General features: G+C 47.0%; 1 protein-coding gene across 4 annotated transcripts in view; it reads right to left on the reverse strand.

Annotated features, from left to right (window-relative positions):
- Nucleotides 1-2,567: 2,567 nt before the first annotated feature.
- The window catches only part of SMOX (spermine oxidase), a 36,080-nt gene continuing 20,402 nt past the window's right edge, over nucleotides 2,568-18,245 (reverse strand). Inside the window, exons 2-8 of one of the 4 annotated variants that reach the window (XM_019971905.2) lie at nucleotides 15,675-15,908; nucleotides 11,880-12,106; nucleotides 7,202-7,375; nucleotides 6,280-6,634; nucleotides 5,444-5,604; nucleotides 3,465-3,554; nucleotides 2,568-3,043 (exon numbers count right to left, since the gene is read on the reverse strand). In XM_019971905.2, coding sequence (XP_019827464.1) covers nucleotides 2,906-3,043; nucleotides 3,465-3,554; nucleotides 5,444-5,604; nucleotides 6,280-6,634; nucleotides 7,202-7,375; nucleotides 11,880-12,106; nucleotides 15,675-15,882 — 1,353 coding nt within the window. In that variant the 5' untranslated portion in view covers nucleotides 15,883-15,908 and the 3' untranslated portion in view covers nucleotides 2,568-2,905. The other 3 variants (XM_019971902.2, XM_019971903.2, XM_019971904.2) reach the window with 3 other exon arrangements.

Here is an 18,245-nt window from a genome sequence, read left to right on the forward strand (position 1 = left end):
ATGTTGGCCTGAGCGTGCCATCTAGACACGCCTAATAGAGTCATCTGAGTATCAATCAATGCCACAGCTCTTTAAGAAACCTAGTCACAGCAAGGAACTCATCCTGTGTCTATCTAGTCTCTGGCACATATTTCAGGTGGGCATATCCACTCATTTCCCTTGGGTGTAGAGCCAAGAGTAGAAATGCTGCCAGGCACAAGGCCAGTTTTCGTAGAATCAGCCACACGGTCTCCTAGTGTGGCTGCACCCAGTTCCACCCTGTCTATAATGGCCTAAGATTTTTTTTTTAATGGCACCAGCCTCTTCTTTTTATCACACAATAACTAGAATAACCCTTCACTGTAGCCCCAAACAGTGTAGCATCGGGGTTTCCCAGGTGGCGCAGGTGGTAAAGAACCTGCCTGCCAGTGAGATGTGGGTTCAGTCCCTAAGTCGGGAAGATATTCTGGAGAAGGAAATGGCAACCCATTCCAGTATTCTTGCCTGGAGAATTTCATGGACAGAGGAGCCTGGCGGGCTACAGTCCATAGGGTTGCAAAGAGTCAGACACGACTGAAGCGACTTAGCATGCATGTAGCACCAAACAGACCTTGGATTAAGTCTCATACCACCTATCTGAGTGAACTTAGGTGCCTTACTTGTATTACATAAACCTCTGGAGGTTCTGTTTCCTCACTGGGATGAATCACCCTCCCTAGTCTGAGGTGGCATCCATGTTAAATTAAGAGACTCTATGTCTAGCCCTTAAGTGTGGGCAAGTCAGACTACCCTCCTGACCTGCCCACACCTGAAGCTCTCCAACTTGCAATCACCAAATAAACTTCACCCTCAGAGTTCTTTAAATTCCTACACTTGTGATCTGGAAATTCTACGTATTATTTTCACCCTTCATACTTATGTGATGGGCCACTTCTGTCCATCCCGGCACAGTTAGTGGGAAAAATCCAGGACGTGGGGAGGGGTCAAGACTGGATCAGTGCCTCCAAAGGTGAAGTTAATAGGAGGTGCTTCCTGCCACACAACTCTGGCCAGGAAGGAGACAGACACTCCTTGACCAAAGTAAGATCCAAATTTACATTGTCCATTTAAGTACCATTATGTAAGTAAGTAAGTAAGATCAGTAAGATCTCCAAGACACATCATGTTAACTAAAACAAGCAAAGTGCAGAACAGGGTGGATACTTTGTCACTTTCACATAAAAAGAGAGAAGGGTATATATTTATAATAACATATCCAGAAATGGATACACAATATACTAATATATATAATATAATAATACTGGGAGTGGCATTCCACTCCCAGTGGAATACCACTGGGAGTGGCAGTGGTACTGGGGACAGCTGTGGGAGGAAGTTGTTCAGTGTATCCTTTTATGACTTTTGAGCATGAACTACATTGATAGATCCTCTATTCCAAACATATTTTAATACATATACTTACAATTTTTCAAGTTACCCATGAGGTGAATACGAATCCCTAACATAAACTCCATGAGGGATGTCGGGTAGGTCAACCTTCACAAAACAAGGATGCCTCTTTGACATGTGCATGTAGGTGTGTGGGGGGGAGGGGGGGAGGGAGGGGGGTGGGGGGCAGCGTGTATGTGCATGTAGGTGGGTGTGCATGTAGGGGTGTGCAGACAGGTACAGGGAGGAGTGTAGAGGCATAGCCATGTGTTGGACATCTTCATCACAGCCTAAGGTAAGGGAGTAAAGGATATAGAGTCATATGAAAGGCAGTGCCCTAAGCTTCTGAAGAGCTAACCCAACCTAAATTCACACAGAGCTAAACCAGGGGGTACACCCGGCTTTTCATCACATCCTCCACCACCCAACCCCTCAACTCTGTAGAATTCAAACTCTGTCGCTAGAAATCTGGAGTAAGAAAATGACTAAATGTTCTTTAAGGTTTTATGCACGTGTGTGTAGTTGTACTTGTGTATAGGTGGAAGGGTGTGGGGTGGTGTATCTGTGTAGGAGTGACGTATGTGCGTGTGGATATATAAGGGATGTATATGTGTGTGTATGTTTTCACCCACCAAAATGGCTGTACTACTGTACTTCCCAGAAGTTTTTCTGGGAAAAAGCTTCCCAGAAGTCAACTGGAGCATCCCAAGGGCAGAACCAGGGCCTTCTGGCCAGATGACATTGATTAATAATTAACACATCTGAGCTTGGCATGGAGCCACAACAGGTGTCCCCTCCCATAAAACTCACCTTCACTCCATGTGGCTATGTTACCCAATCAGGCTCTGAGAAGTCCAACAAAAGGCCAGCAGGCAGACCCAGGCCTATCTTGAAGGAGTTGGGGCTGGGTTATGAGGGGCTCTTACTCCTAAGGAGTCTCACTGGCAGGAAGGGAAACAATCACAAACAGACTGGGGTGAGAGGATGCCCCTTCCACTAAAGGCAGGCATCTTCCTTTCTGGGGGTATAACCAGACCACAGCTGGCCCCGTTATCCCCTCGAAGAAGATATGACAAACACACAAAGACATACATACACACACATGTACATACATGCACACACACACACACACAAGGCTAAGAAAAATGGAAGAGAGAAGCTGAGGAGCACAGGAAGGGCAAGCCTCTTTTATTATCCCAAAATGCAAAGTATTGAAGGCACTTACAATAACAAGGTTAGAGATGAGGGGAAGCATAGGGAGGTCAGAGATCAGAGCACAGAGGTAAATCAATGGACCCCACCCTGGTCACCACCCAGGAAGGAGAAAAGAAGAAGCTACAGGGCCAGGTCTGAAGCCAGTTAGATGTCTAGCTCTACAAAAGATACAAATCCATTCTACAGAGGACTCGGAAATGAGGAGTACACAGCAGCAAGGGGCAGGGCTGGCAGTCACGAGTTAGTGGTTCTTTAAGGAACACGCTCGGCAGCAACGAGGCACTCAGGTCCCCTGCTGGAAGAGGTCTCGGTACATCTCAATGAGACGGGCAGCCTCACGCTGGCCAGAGAGCAGAGCACCATGGGTGGTGGAATAGTACTTGCGATGGGTGGCCTCACCTGAGAACAGCACCTGCATAGGCTGGGCAGGGGGACAGGGAAGTGAAGATGGAGGAGCAAGAAAAGCTACCTGTCTGCCCCAGAACCCCCATCCATACTACAAGTTAGAAAGGAATAGGCGGGCATCTCAGATGCAGGTATTGTTATTTCCATAGGAGGAGGAGCTGCCCATCCCACCTGCCCATCTTCCCCTGCTTCTTCCCCAAACATCCGGGCCTCAGTCCTTTTTGCTCTGAGGTTTTTGTGAGTCCTGGCTCTACAATTTCAGAAATTCACACTGCCTCTTACTAGTGAACTTGGGGAATGATTTAACCTCCCTAAGCTTTGATTTCTTCATCTCCAAAATGAGTTTATACCATCTACTTCTGAAATAATGTATCTAAAGGACTCAGAACCTGAAAGAATATAAGAACTCAATAAAGTTAGGCAGTAATTTAACAAACCTTTATGGAGCCCCTATTAGGTTCCAGGGACTGTTCTGGGCACTTGGAAGATAAAAGGTGACCAGGCAGCTGCTTTGAGGAGCTTCCTTGCTGGTGGGGAAGCCAGACACGAAACCCAATTACTAAATGGCATCATACGTGACGTGATGGGTGTTTGGGCGAGGTGCTGAGAGCCCAGAAAAGAGGCCCTCTGTCAGGGAGATCACACAAAGCTTCCCAGAGGACAGGACCTTTGGGCTTCTTCTCAGAAGATGCTGGATAAATAAACAGGCAAAGGATGTTTCAGGAAGAAGGAAAAATGGGGGCAAATGCATCTCCTAGGCCTTGTCTAGGAGATGGTGAAAATTTTGGCAGAGCCAAGCTTAACATCAAGAAAGCAGGCTGTTTAGGTGGGGTCCAAGCATAGAACAAATGCTTGCATTCCAAGCTTGAGTTTGGATTTTATTCCAAAATACCTCAAACTGAATGTGTAAGGTACCAGTCGGGGACCTTGTAGAATGAGGTTTTCATTCATCAGGTCTGGGTGGGCTGCAAGTCTTATGTCTAATATGCTCCTACATGGTGCCAGTGCTGCTGGTCCATGGACCACCCACCTTGAGTAGTGAGGTTTTAACCCACCAATAAAAAGCCTGCAGAGGTGGTTAAGCTGAAAGGGAGGCACATATTGTGGCAGAGGGCAAGCTGCCTACTCCACATCTTTTCTCTTTCTCCTCAGTAACAAAAATCCTGACATTCAACTGGGTCCATGGACAGAAGAGCCTGGCAGACTACAGTCCATGGGGTCGCAAGAGTTGGACACGACTTAGCGACCAAACCACCACCACCACTGCCATCCAGGGAAAAAAAAAATGTATCCCAGTCTCTCTAGCAGCTGGTAGAGTCATGTGACTACGTTCTAGCCAATCAACTTCAAGTGCACTATTGCTTAGGGACACTGACTCTTCTCAAGGGTTCCCTTCTTTCACTCATCAGCCTGTCACAGACATGAGAACGAGAGGAGCAACCTCCACGGCCCTCTTGGATCACAAGGTGGCCTGGAAGATGGAGCCAGGTTCTACTGGTACTGGGCCCCAATATCTACCTCCAGATTTCCTTTTGTGTGACCTAAGTAAACTTCTGTCTTGTTTAAACCAGTTTGTTTTGCTTTTTGTTATATGCGCTAGTCCTAACTGACGCAGGGGATGAGAGAAGGAGGATGGCTATAGCAGTAGCCTTTCCTGAGCACAGCTAGGACACACACAACACATTGCTTAACTGCAATCTTCCTCATCAATTACACCAGAGAATTATTTTAAATATAATTTTGTTGGGGTTTTAACATTTATTGTATGGGTATGCTTGGTGGGGGGAACTCAAAATCTACTTTATAGGAGCAGAAATATATAGAGATAATTTCAATTTATTATTTTTCTGTGTGTTTTACTATATAGTTACTATAGTTTGGGGGAAGGTCAGTATTTTATTTCCTAAAATACATTGGGGGAAATAAGCAAAACATACTGGGTCAGTGCTGCCCAACAGAACTTTCCACAATGACAGAAATGCTCCATAATGACACACTCTAATGTGGCAACCTAATGAGGCTACTAATGTGGCCTCTAACGTGGCCACTCTGATGAGCAACAGGTGGCTCTCAAACTTGAAATCTGGCTAATGCAACTGAGGAACAAAATGTTGTATTTATTACTTTAGATTTTAATTAAATTAAATGTGGCTAACAGCGACCATATTGAACAGCACAGAATTAAAAGGCTCAGTTTTTATAACCTCAAGAAAGCATTTAAGATATCCTAGTTTGACCCTGTTTGTTCTTCCAGATGTTAAGTGTACTTTTTCTTGTTTTCTCCATCATTACAGGAGCTACTCCACCTATCTTACCTTGGCACTCCTCCCCTGGACCAAAGACACATACACAACACCCACCCCTCAAAGACCCCTCACCCCGCAGCCCCTCACGTACCCAGCACACCCACACTCACCGCTGTCTTGGAGCTCTCCGTGTACGGCAGGGGCTTGGCCAGCTTCTCCACATCTGCCCCACTTGAGCCCACCTGTGTGTATGAATAGGATCCCCGGAAGTAGGGGTTGCTGCCCCAGGCTGAACGCAGGATTCGCCGAGGCTTTGGGATATTGGGGTTCCCTGTTGGGGAGTGAGAAGAGCCAAGGGGAAGGAGGATAAGAAATGGCTGCACACAGAAGACACTCCTGAGCAGACAACTCCCATTGTATCTCGGGGGCTCCAGGAAGGCCAGGCACGAAGAAGGGAGGGAGGGAGGCTGGGGTTCAAGCTGTATACCCCTCAATGTCTCCTTGTTTTTCTCCCCAAGAAAAACAGCTCCTCTCCGTGGGCCTTAATTTTCCTATCTGAAAAACATCCCAGATAATCATGTTCCCCATTCCAATTTCAGGGGTTCTTGTGGGGCTCTTCTGGGATAGTGCAGGAAAGATGTTTGAACAAAAATCAGACAAAACAACCACAAGTCCATCTCTTAGCAAGACAACATGACTAGGAAGTGGGGAATCTGAGTTGGGGTGATATCTGAGTCTTTCACCATCAGCCTTAGAAACAGAGAAGAAACAAAGAGCCTGTGATCTTGAGTGTCTCAAATTCCAAATGGAGAGAGCTTGCAATTTAGGAGGCCAAAGCCAAGACATAGTGTCCTACAGCATCTCTCCCAAGGGGTGCGCCCCCTCAGTTTCACAACCTGGGGATGAGGATGCTAGTACTGGTTCAGGAGACTCAGAGGGGCTAGAGGAGGAGGACAGACAGAGCGAGGCCTATTGAGCCGGCGGCGAGACAAGGACAGGGACGCACCTGTGAACTGCCGCAGCATCTCTGTGCAGATCTCGGCCACTGCCTCGTCATCACACTTCTCCATGACAAGGGCCTCCTCCCCACAGATCCAGCCACTCAGCACATGGCCGTATCGCTCAGGCGGGTAGAGGACATCAAAGCCACAGATCTTGCGGTACCAAAGCTCGGGCGGGTAGGTGAGCGTGCAGCTCTCCGCCTCGTCCTCCCACACAAACCGTAGGCTGTTGCACTCGGGGCCCCAGAAGGGCTCCTCGAATTCTAGAAAGATCTTGTCAGTGGTGCCGATGCCCAGTCGGTGGATGGCAGCCACCTTCTCGGCGGGCAGGCCTGGCCGAAAGAAGCTGGCATGCTGCCTCTTGAGCACGCCCAGTGACACGGTCACGATCACGTGGTCTGCCGGGATCACCTCACAGTCCTCGCACTCCACCACCACTGGCCACTGCTCATCCTCATCCTGCCTCTCCTCCCGGGGCTCCTCTCCACCCTGACTGCCCTCCCCGGCATCATGATTATGGTCACCCTCATCCCGGGGCTCAATCTCAGGGCCCCGAGGGCGGGATGAGGCCTGGTCCCAGTGAACACAACGGACGGGTTTCCCCAGCTGGATGACGTGGGCTGGGATGCCCTCAGCCAGCAGCTCCACAACCCGCATGAAGCCCGAGGGGATGACGTGGTGGGCACCAGGAATCTCAGTCCATTCCCCAAAGGCGCTCAGGGACACCTCATCCATGCTGTGCGAGCTACTCTCACAGCTTTCCACCTGTGGGAAGAGCCAGAGGGGAGCCAGGTGACCGCCAAGGCTGGGCAGGGATAGAAGCAGGACTTTAGGGCAGTGCTGCCCTCCTCGGACCCAACTTCCCCAGGGTCAGTCTTTCTCATTCTGGCATTTGTACTCAACAGAGCTCCGAGATGGCAAAGATACCTTCAGGTACTGCTGGATCATGGCGAGCTTCAGGCGCTTGGTGGCCTCTGGATCATCAGGGTCATCCCTGATGCGGTTGCGCACCTCCTCTCGGGTGAACACCCCCACGCTGTTCTGACTCTCAGCGTTAACTGGTTTACCATGCCGGAAGAACTCCTGGGTCAAGTTATAGACCTGCAAAGAGATCCCAGGAGACTGAAAACACATTCACTCGTCCCACCTCATCTCAGACCTAAGGGTTCTAACTCAATACTCACCATCTCCAAAGTGTTCCCGGATATGCTGAGCCCATGGCACCTCTTCCTTGGAGAATTAATGTGGTACTCAGTTTTGTACTGAGGCTGCACCAACAAAATGGAGGTTTGGGGATAGCAAACTGAACCTGGGCAGTCAGCTTCCTTGCCTCCAGACACAGGGAGGTGGGATGGGCCCCAGAAGCTCTCTTACTGAACCCCTGCTTAGAACAAAGTGAAATGTCTGGTGCCCGTACAGTGTGTGGGAAAGGAACTGCCCTTTCAAGTGCTCCACATAGCCAAGCATACCGCCCACTAAAGAACCCACGTCTACACAGATAACTCTTATTCAAGAACCAAATGCACAGACTCTCCCCTGACATTCCTGTCCAAGTGTATCTGCTTCACCCTCTCCCAGGAAGGCAGCATGGAGCTGTGTCCTGACTGGTGTTTTGCAGGGGAAAGAGCAAAAGGGGCCCGTACATTGACAGGAATGTGTCTACCCTGCAACTCAGCTCTAGGACTGCTGAGGAAGAAAGGTGGTATGGCCCAACCCCTATTACTCCCTCAAGGGAAAAGCCTCCACATAAGACAGAAACATAAATTAAACATTTCTCTGAATATAAAGAAGAAAGCAAGTTAAATTATTCCTTTTTCTTCTCCCAACAGTCACAAGATGCTGGGTGTTTGGCTTTAACTGAAGTCCTCAGCAAATTCCTCACCTAGTACCATTGCCAAGGAGTCAGGCTTTCAACTTGCCTCCTCCCCCTTAGATTTTTCCCCTTGGTGATAAGCAACAGAGTAGCCAGCCAATCAGCTTATGTTAACTAAAGGCCAAAATGCCCAGCTGAGGACTAACAGATTTGCATGATTCTTTGTGTCAACCACTGACTAGGACTGCCATAATTGAACATGCATTTGTCATGTGGGTGGTCTCCTGTCCTAGGTTAAACAACATCTTCCTAATGTGACCCAAGGGAAATGGGATGGGTCTGTAAGAGCTAACAATATTCACCCCATTTCTCATTAAGCACTTTTCACTGGGATCTCACTTATCCTTCATAACACTATGAAGTAGGTATAACTGTGTCTGTTTTACAGATGAGGAAAGTAAAGCTCAGAGAGTCTCAATAACTAGCTCATGAATATACAAGTATGTACCATTCTATATGAATGGCAGAACTGGTACTTGAGTCAAGGCAATCTTGCTCCAGAGATTAAACTCTATTATGATAACTACCGAACAAACTCATCTATTTGTTAACAAATATAAGACATTCAAATGAGTAGCCCTTCAAAGTCATTGCCTTGGGAGGGAGGCTACATATTTATTACGAAGCCACCCTCAGGCAAGGCTTCACATGCTTAGAGCACACCTCTTCAGAATGGCCTCCAGCACTGTCTAAGAGCTATATAAGGAAATCTCTCTCTTGACCTCATGGTTAACACCTTTTCCTTCTGACTCAAAGCAGCACCACTTAGAATGATAATAATAATAATGTAATGTTAGTCGCTCAGTCATGTCTGACTCTTTGTGACTCCATGGACTGTAGCCCACCAGGCTCCTTGTCCATGGAATTCTCCAGGCAAGAATACTGGAGTGGGTGGCCATTTCCTTCTCCAATGATAACCTACCTTTATCTATCCTACTTTCCATGACTCACACTCTTGGCTTTCAAAAATCAGACCCACAAGCAGAAGTTGATGATGATCTACCTTCAGGAACGTTTAAAAGAACAAGTAAGTCATGGACCCTGAACATCATTCTCAAGAGGCATCCATGCTTGAAGCACTCACAGTAATATAGGAATCAGGACATGACTGATTCTCAGTACACCAAGAAGGTCTACTTTCAAGAATGCTGATTCTTACTTGCTTAATATTGAGTGAGAACACACAACACTATAGGATTGTACACACACACTGTATGAGTGCACACCCATAAGACAATGAGTGTTCCTGCCTTCCATTGAGCAGGGACAACCCCAAAGCAAGGGTCAGTTCTCCTTTCCTATGCCCAAGAGACATAAAAAATGTATAATAGGTAAGTGTTGACCAGTTTACTAACCTAAAGTGAAGGGTCATTACACTATAAATGGAAGCTATCAGAAGGCAAGATCTACAAGTTACCTTGCTTGTTTTTTGCAGTTCACAGCAAAGTTTCTAAAAATATTAACTTTTTTTTAAGCCAAAATAAGACAAGGGCACATTCCCTGACTTACAAAGCTACAGTAATCAAAACAGCATGGTACTGACACAAAAACAGACACACAGATCAATGGAACAAACCAGACAGCCAGACACAAACCCACACACAATTACTCTGTGATACAGGAGGCAGAATATATATGGCAAAAAAGACAGTTTCTTCCACAAGTGGTGCTGGGGAAACTGGACAGCCATAAGTGAAAGACTGAAATTCAAACATTTTCTCACACCATATACAAAAATAAACTCAAAATGGACTAAAGACCTAAATGTAACAATGGAAATAATGAAACTCCTAGAAGAGAACATCAGCAGAACACTCTTTGACATAAATTGAAGCACTTTTTTTTCTCCTAAGGCAGAAGAGACAAAAGCAAAAACAAATTTAATTTAATCTAAAAATGTTTGCACAGCAAAGGGAATCACTGACAAAACAAAAGGACAACCTACTGAATGGAAGAATGCATTTGCAAATAATATGACCAGTAATGGCTAATATCCAAAATACATAAACTGCTCATACAACTCAATTAAAAAAAAAAAACTATCAACTTGATTAAAAAATGGGCAGAAGACCCGAATACACATTTTTCCAAAGAAGAAATACAGATGGCCAACAGGCATATGAAAGATGCTCAACATAGTTAATCATCAGAGAAATTTAAAATGACAATGAGATATCACACCTGTCAGAAGAGCTATCATCAAAAAGAACACAAGTAACAAACATTGGTGAACATATGGAGAAAACGGAACCTTTACCCTGTTGCCAGGAATGTAAATTGACGCAGCCACTATGGAAAATATGGAGGTTCCTCAAAATATTAAAACTAGAACTATCACATGACCCAGCAATTCCACTCCTGGGTATATATCCAAAGAAAAAGAAAAATTAATTTGAAGAGATACTTGTACCCCAAAGTTCACTGCAACATTATTTATAATAGCCAACCTATGGGAACAATCTATGTGCCCATCAACAGACGAATGTATAAAGAAGATGTTAGATAGATATAGATATAAAACATAAGTTATATATGTAGTATACATACACATGTTTTATATACATGTTAGATGCTGCTGCTAAGTCGCTTCAATTGTGTCCGACTCTGTGCGACCCCAGAGACGGCAGCCCACCAGGCTCCCCCGTCCCTGGGATTCTCCAGGCAAGAACACTGGAGTGGGTTGCCATCTCCTTCTCCAATGCATGAAAGTGAAAAGTGAAAGTGAAGTCGCTCAGTCATGTCTGACTCCTAGCGACCGCATGGACTGCAGCCTACCAGGCTCATCCATCCATGGGATTCTCCAGGCAAGAGTACTGGAGTGGGTTGCCATTGCCTTCTCCAAAACATGTTAGATAGATAGATATAAACTATATTGTTATATATATGTATATAGACACACACACACATTGGAATTTTATTCAGCCATACAAAAGAATGAAAATCTGCAATTTTCAACAACATGCATGGACCTAGAGGGTATTATATTTACTGAAATAAGTGAGACAGAGAAAGACAAATACTCTGATCATCACTTATATGTGAAATCTAAAAAACAAAACAAACAAACATAACAAAACAGAAATAGACTCAGATCTAGAGGACAAACTAGTGGTTACCAGTGGAGAGAAGGAAGGAATGAAGGGTAAAACAGGGGTATGGGATTAAGAGATAAAAACTACTATGTATAAAAAATAAATAAGCAACAACTATATATTGTACAGTACAGGGAAATATAACCATCATCTTGTAATAACTTTAAATGGAGTATAATATATAAAAATGTTGAATCACTATGCTGTACACCTGAAACTAATATAATATGGTAAATCAACTATACTTCAATTTTAAAAAATCAGTTATAATTCTATATACCAGGAACAATTAGAAAATAAGGGTTTTTTTTAAGTTATCATTTACAAAAGTGCCTAAGAACATTAACAACAATGATCATACACATTTACCTAGTAACAAATCTGATAGATATTTAAGGACTTTCTGCGGAAATATTTAATCATAAGTATCAATAATCTCTTCCCTAGTACTTCTCTACTCATTGTCTTCATTCTACCCTCAAACTGGGGCCCAGAGAATGTACAGACATGACCAGGATCACAGAAAACCCTAGCAAGTTGCCTAGGCCCCCACCCCCATCACACACACACACACACACACACACCAGTGTGCTCCCTGTCCCCCACACTCTTGTGCTCAACTATTCCCGTAATACCTCACCTCGTTGTATAAATCACTGAATTCCTCAACCACATCCTTGGGGATCCTGCAGCCACGGTTGGTGAGGTAGCAGGCCACGCCATTCTTGGAGTAGAGGCTGATGCGGCCCACACTGCGCTCTCCATCAGTTGTCTCTTCCAGGAGCCCGTTGGCTTCTGCTAGATGATAGATAGGATTCCCGTGGGAGCCATGGATCCACGTGGCTCCCAGCTCAAAGGTAGCGTGTCCTGATGGCAACAACAGGTTCTTAGCACAGCAAGGACTCTTCAAAGAGGGCCAGAACACTGCCTCATCTTCCTTCTCCAAGGGGATCCTTCCATCCCCAGCAAGAGGGCAAGGAAGGGGATTAGGCCCCCCTCTGGCAACAAACCAAAGTCTTCAGTGAAAAGCTCCCAGTAAGAAACCATATGCAGCACAAAATGGATTCCACTTTATAAATGAGGTAACTTCCACCCTCAGTGACTCTGACGACACCAAGTCGCCTCACTGGAATTAGAAGATTCTCCTTCTGTGATAACATCCGACAATAGGCCCTCCCTCCTCGCTGATGCCTCCCTCTCAGGAGAAATTCTACGGTACCAGAGGGTACCACATGGTACAGGTACCTGAAATACCCAGTGAGGAGGCCCAGCCTTTCAGACCCAAGGTCCCCATTTGGCCTTATTCCAATTCTTCAAAATCCAGTGGTTCAGGAATCTAAACCACTCATCCAGATGGAAAATGGGCAACTCCTAACTCAGTCTATGGCAGAAGAAAGAGGGAAACATTCCAGTTTTGAAGACTCCTCCCCAGGGCAGTCTAAAACACACTTCTGGAGAAAACTAAGCTTTCTCATCCTATGGCATAGGTGGCAAAACCTTAAGAGACTGTTTGGGGCAAGGGAAAATCTTGGGCCCAAACTGGGATGAGGCTGGTGGCTCATTTTACCACCCCATCCATAGCCAAGGGACCAGATACTCTGAGGCAAGTTCCCACCGTGCCTGGGCCTATTTCCTCTTCTGGGGCTCAGTTTCCTTTTCTTATGCTGCAGAGCCTGTGATACAGTTGTCTCCTCCCTTGCCTAGCTCCCAGGAAAGTTGAAACAAGGAAAGGAAAATATAGAGGAACATTTTTTGTGTTTTGTTTTGTTTTTGGAGGCCTGATTCAAGACATCATGTATGATAACTTTTTTGCCAAGATGGACACAGTAATTCCTCCTATCCTTACACACATGGCCCTTTGCAATGTGACTTTGTCAGTCCTCCCATCAAGAGATGGAGTCTTTCCTCACCCCTTGAATCTGGGCTTGCCTTGTGACTTGCTTTGATTAATAGAATGCAATGAAAGCAATGTTGTGGCTTCAGAGGCTAGGCCTCAAGAAACCTTGTGCCTTCTAGCCTCACCCTCTTAGACTGTGACCACCATGAAGAGAAACTCAGATTTCTGGAGCCACAGAATATCAGCAAATAAAATAATGTTGTTTTAAGACACTAATATTTCAGGCTGTTCTGTTATGCAGCAATAGCTATCTTGTAAACCATAACAGACAACAATCACCCCTCACCCCAGGAATTGGGCATTCCTCTTTTTCTGTGCTTTCTCTTTCCTGGGCTGCTTCTAATTAAACCATCAGTTCAAAAAAAAAAAAAAAAAAAAAGCCCTGTAGCCCTGTATGCATCTATGCGCCAAACACAGAGCAAGAGAAAAAACAATCAACCTCAAACCACAGCCAGTAAGGCAGAACTTCCTGGTGACTCTGGAATCAGGGGCAGGAATGTATGGGTCCCTTTGTCCAGGGAAAGTGGGCAGACTAGAGGGCATGAAAAGCTGGAAACCCAGTGCCCTTCTTCCACAGGGTTCAGGAAGGGGGGCTGGTCACTGGGGACATTTATCACTAATTATCCTTTAGAGCCTCAAGTTCCCAAAGGTATTTTTTTGTTTTTGTTTTGCTTCTTTTGAGCTTCCAAAAGAAGCAAAAGGGGCTTGCATCATGGACCCTTCCCAGGGTACACCAGGGAGTTCCAAGTCATAGTCACTGGGCAGCCATGTCCAGGCATGGGGTATCCAGGCATAAGCAGGAATAAGGTGAGCAGCTCAAGGTTAGCAACATCAGAGTTCCACCCTATCCCTCAAGCGTTACAAGGAGGTGGGGGGGCCCGGAGCAGCCTCAGTCTTAGGATGTTCCCTGTCATCCCCCACAGGCCTCTCACCTCTGTCGTCCTTGTAACCACAGGGTACTGGGCGCCATCTCCACAACTAGCCCACAGTGTCCCTGGGGCTTCTGGTCATCGCTGCTGCCCTTACCACCGGGATTCACAGCTAGCATCTCACACTGCTGCAGGTCCAACTGCAGCCTGGGCTTTCAGCCCCAGGTGTCTGCACACACAACACATACGCGCTTGCCTGGACTTGCTCTCCCATATTCTAGCAGAATCTGCCTTGATCTGACTCCTCATGTATATCATCCGTTCCTTCTTTTGACTACCTATCCGACTCCCCTCATCACCTAAGGCCCACCCAAGCTCCCTCCCCTCCAAGGAAGGCTTCCAGCCACATGCATCTCCTCAGCCTCCTGTAGCCCTATCTCTTCCACTTCGCTCCCTGTATCAACTTCCCTGCAAAGCACATCTCAGGTGTCAACTACCACTGAGACTGGGCCATTTGTCCTCCCATCTTCCGCTTTTATGTCAGACCCCGAATGTCTCATCAAGACTTGAGAACCACAAATGGAGCCATCCCATCCCTAAAGCTCCTAGCCAGCCAATCCCTAAGGCTCCTAGCCAGCCAATCAGGTGTTGAGCAGAGTCTCCAGGCTTCCCCCAGCTGACTGTCCTCAGGTTTCCGTGTGCCTTGGGACGCACTTTCATCCTCACTGCCAACACATACTCCTGTGTCTGCCAGGGAAAACAGACATAACTTCGCATATACCTTCCAGGAAATGCTCTAAGGAAGACTTTTACTGTGATCAGAGTTTTTTAAAACATGAAAGTTTCCCATGTCTCCTCAACCTCTGCTTGTTCTAAGCCTGACCACCTACGTTTCTGAACCAATTGCCCCATTCATCAAAAGTAAATACACAGAATCTGCGTGGCCTTGCAGCCCAAGTAACAATGGACACAAAATCCCATGGAGGGTCAGTGTAACCCACATACGCCAGGCCACCATGGGTAGTCCCACTGGGCCATTTTCATTGTCAGACCCCTTGGCTAGGGAACCCTGACCTCTGGCTGCATTTCAGGCTCTCCCCCACCCTCTAGGACCCCTGGCAAAATCTGCCCACTCTTGGGTGTATCTCTTAACTGGTTGGTTTCTCCAGAAGCCTTAATACTCTGAAACCTACACAGATCCTCTTCCCAGACAATCCTAAGACCTGCCCACCACTCACAAGGAGGCCCAAAGTCTTCTTCCACCTCCACTGCGCTGAGCTCCTATTGTCCCAGGGCTAGCTCTTAGTAATGGTATACTAAATCATATTCAAAAGTTACCAACTAATAAAAACTTGTACAATTCCCCTTCTTGTGAAATAGAAACCAGTCTACCCACTACAAAGTTTGGTTCTGGGTGTCCTCTCCCACCTAAACACTGTGAACCCTAGCTTTTGTTCCAAAAACAGAGGCCAGACTCCCCATTCTGCACACCTCAGAAGGGTGCTGAGGGGGCAAAGGAAGTTTCTGGAAAAGGCCCAGGCCGCATGCACGACAGAACACTAAACCCTGGGAAAAAGCTAAAATAACAAGATCTCAGGCTAGGCCAGGGCACTAGGAGACAAGAGGTGACCTTCGGAGATGACTGGACTGCGGTGAATGAGGCACTTACCAAGTTTCACACTCTGTACGCGGCCCCCGATGCGGCTGGACGCCTCAAGCACAGTGACATCTGTAAAGCCCTGCTCCAGAAGTGCTTTGGCCGCAGCCAGGCCAGCCAAGCCAGCACCGATCACCACCACACGAGGCTGTCCCCTTCTCCGCAGGCCACGACTGAGAGGGTCATCCGCACTGTCACCACTGGATTCACAACTTTGCATACCGTCCACGCTCGCCTCCTAGGAACCTGAAGCGGGGAGGGGGTCACAGCTCACCTGCTCTGCCTTCACTTCCCACCTGCCCCAAGAGATGCTCTCAGTCTCTGCCCTCAAGGGGGGACCTTGAGCCCTCTCATTCTCTTCTGAGGATCCGGACAAGAAGAGCCACCTCCAAAGGATGTGGGGAGAGAGGAAAAGAGGGAGCCATAAGAAGGAAATAGGAAGGAGGTTATGTACTGTGGGCCCTCATCAGCAAACAGGAGAGCTGAGAGCCCATCCCAAACCCCTGAAATCCATCAATCCCACCCCCAATCAACTAGGTACTGCTTCTTCCTCAAGGATGAGACAAGAGTCAACAAGAAAGAGGATGATCAAGAAGGTCAAAAGCAGGAGAAACTGACCCTGGTGCTGCTGACCCCAGACCAGCACAACCCAGCACAGCCCAGCATCACTGCTGTGGTCCAGCTCACACCAACCTCAGGATGCTCACATGGACCCCAGGATGCTGAACAGACCTCAGGGTGCTGGAACCAGCCCCAGGATACTTGGACCCACTGCACCAGACCCTCTGCTCTCCCTCCCTGGCCTGGCCCTTCCCTGGCCCTCACTCTCCCTTCCACTGTCTCCTCTTCTCCTTTTGCTTTCTGTTAGTCTTTCAGAGCCTAAACGAGGTGGTAATTTGGTGGGCAGGACACAGTCCCACCTTCCCCCAAGAAAGTGCCACGAGGCTGGTATTGGATGAACCTCTGCTATTCCGGGTAGGTCTCCGGTTTTTTGTCCCAGGCCACTCAGCCCCTCAGTCACCACAAAGCAGCAAAGAGCCCAGGAAACAGTGGACCATGAGGACCTGTGGCACCAGAGGCCAGACATCAAATTGACAGTTACACTAAGCCAGCTTGCTCAGAGACGCCAGTCTAGGGAGCTGATGAGAGGCCCAAGGGGTCCCTGAATCTGGCCCCAGGGCTGAGAGAGGTTGCCCTTCTATTCCCAGAGTGACTACAAGGGCTTGAAGGTATCTTTGGGCCATCCCAAGGGGCCACTCAGCTCTGATCCTGTCCCCACTTCCTTCCTGACCCAAGCTGCCTTTGCTAAGTTTTCAGAGGCAGAAGTTGCATACCGTCTAGTTATCCATACTATCCATAGTATTCAAGACCTAACAACAGGGAAATGAATTCATGAGTGGAAAGTAGCTGCTGGGCAATGGACAGGGGGCATATAAATCTAATAAAGCTAAGAAAAACCCTTCCTATGACACAGCAATTCCAGTCCTAAGAAAACACCCAAGAGAAACAGGGTATACTCCACCAAATAGATACACTAGAATGTTCAGGACAACTTTCTTCATGATAACCAAAAACAAATATCCCAAAGGCACATCAACAGAAGAATAGATAAATATATTGTGCTATTTGTAGTGTATTCATACAAGGTACTATTCTTCAGTAATAAACAGAACCAAACTACTCTCAACAACATTACATTGACAAAAGAAGCCAGAGACAAAAGAGCACCATATTGTATGACTCTATTTATGTGAAATTCATGAAGCAGTAAAAAGATGACAGAAGAGAGATTGAGAGGAGGGGAATGAGTAAAAGGGTCAGAAGGGAACTTTCTGGTCTGGAAGGAAATGCATCTTTCTATGAATGGTGGTTAGTGCCACTATATATATATATATATATATATATATATATATATATATATATATGCATAAACACCTCATTCCTGGCTCACTGTAAAAAATAAAAGCTGTGCACTAACAACCTTCTTCCCACACTTCAAGGTCCGACAGCTTGTTTCCATCCCACCTCTAACATTTATCACAGATTTTAAAAGAGTTTTTTTTCTAAATATAAATATGCTCAGGCTGAGAAGCTGCTCCTTGAACTCCTCGTCCCACTCTACCTGCCTATGTCACACCTGGGCACGGACAGGAGTGTCACCCCATTCCTGCCCCCAAACTCTCTCCAAACCGCACCCCACCTCCCATCCCTATGCTGCCCGACTCGGTGGAGTCAGGCACCGGAAGGTGGCGGAAGGTGGCCGGAAGGTGGCGCCCGAGACACGGAGACCTTCAGAGGCAGGGGCTCCCCTCCTCCTAGGAGAACCTGTATCCCGGCTTCCACATTCTTCCTTGTGCGGTTACGGTCTCGCCCACCCCCACCCCAGTGATGTTCGGTTCCGCCTCCTGGGAGCGAGGAGGTCAGAGCTGGCTCGAGCCCTTTCCTCCCCTCCCCCTTACCCTTCCTCCGCACCCCCTCTGCCGCCCTCCGCTTCCTCCCCAGGTTCTCCTTGGGAGGACTAAAATTAGAGGTGAGGGTGTGGCTGCCTGTACCAGCGCCGACAGAGAGGAAGAGTCCGCCCCG

This window comes from Bos indicus, chromosome 13 (genome assembly GCF_029378745.1).
Source record: "Bos indicus isolate NIAB-ARS_2022 breed Sahiwal x Tharparkar chromosome 13, NIAB-ARS_B.indTharparkar_mat_pri_1.0, whole genome shotgun sequence".
NCBI lineage: Eukaryota > Metazoa > Chordata > Mammalia > Artiodactyla > Bovidae > Bos > Bos indicus.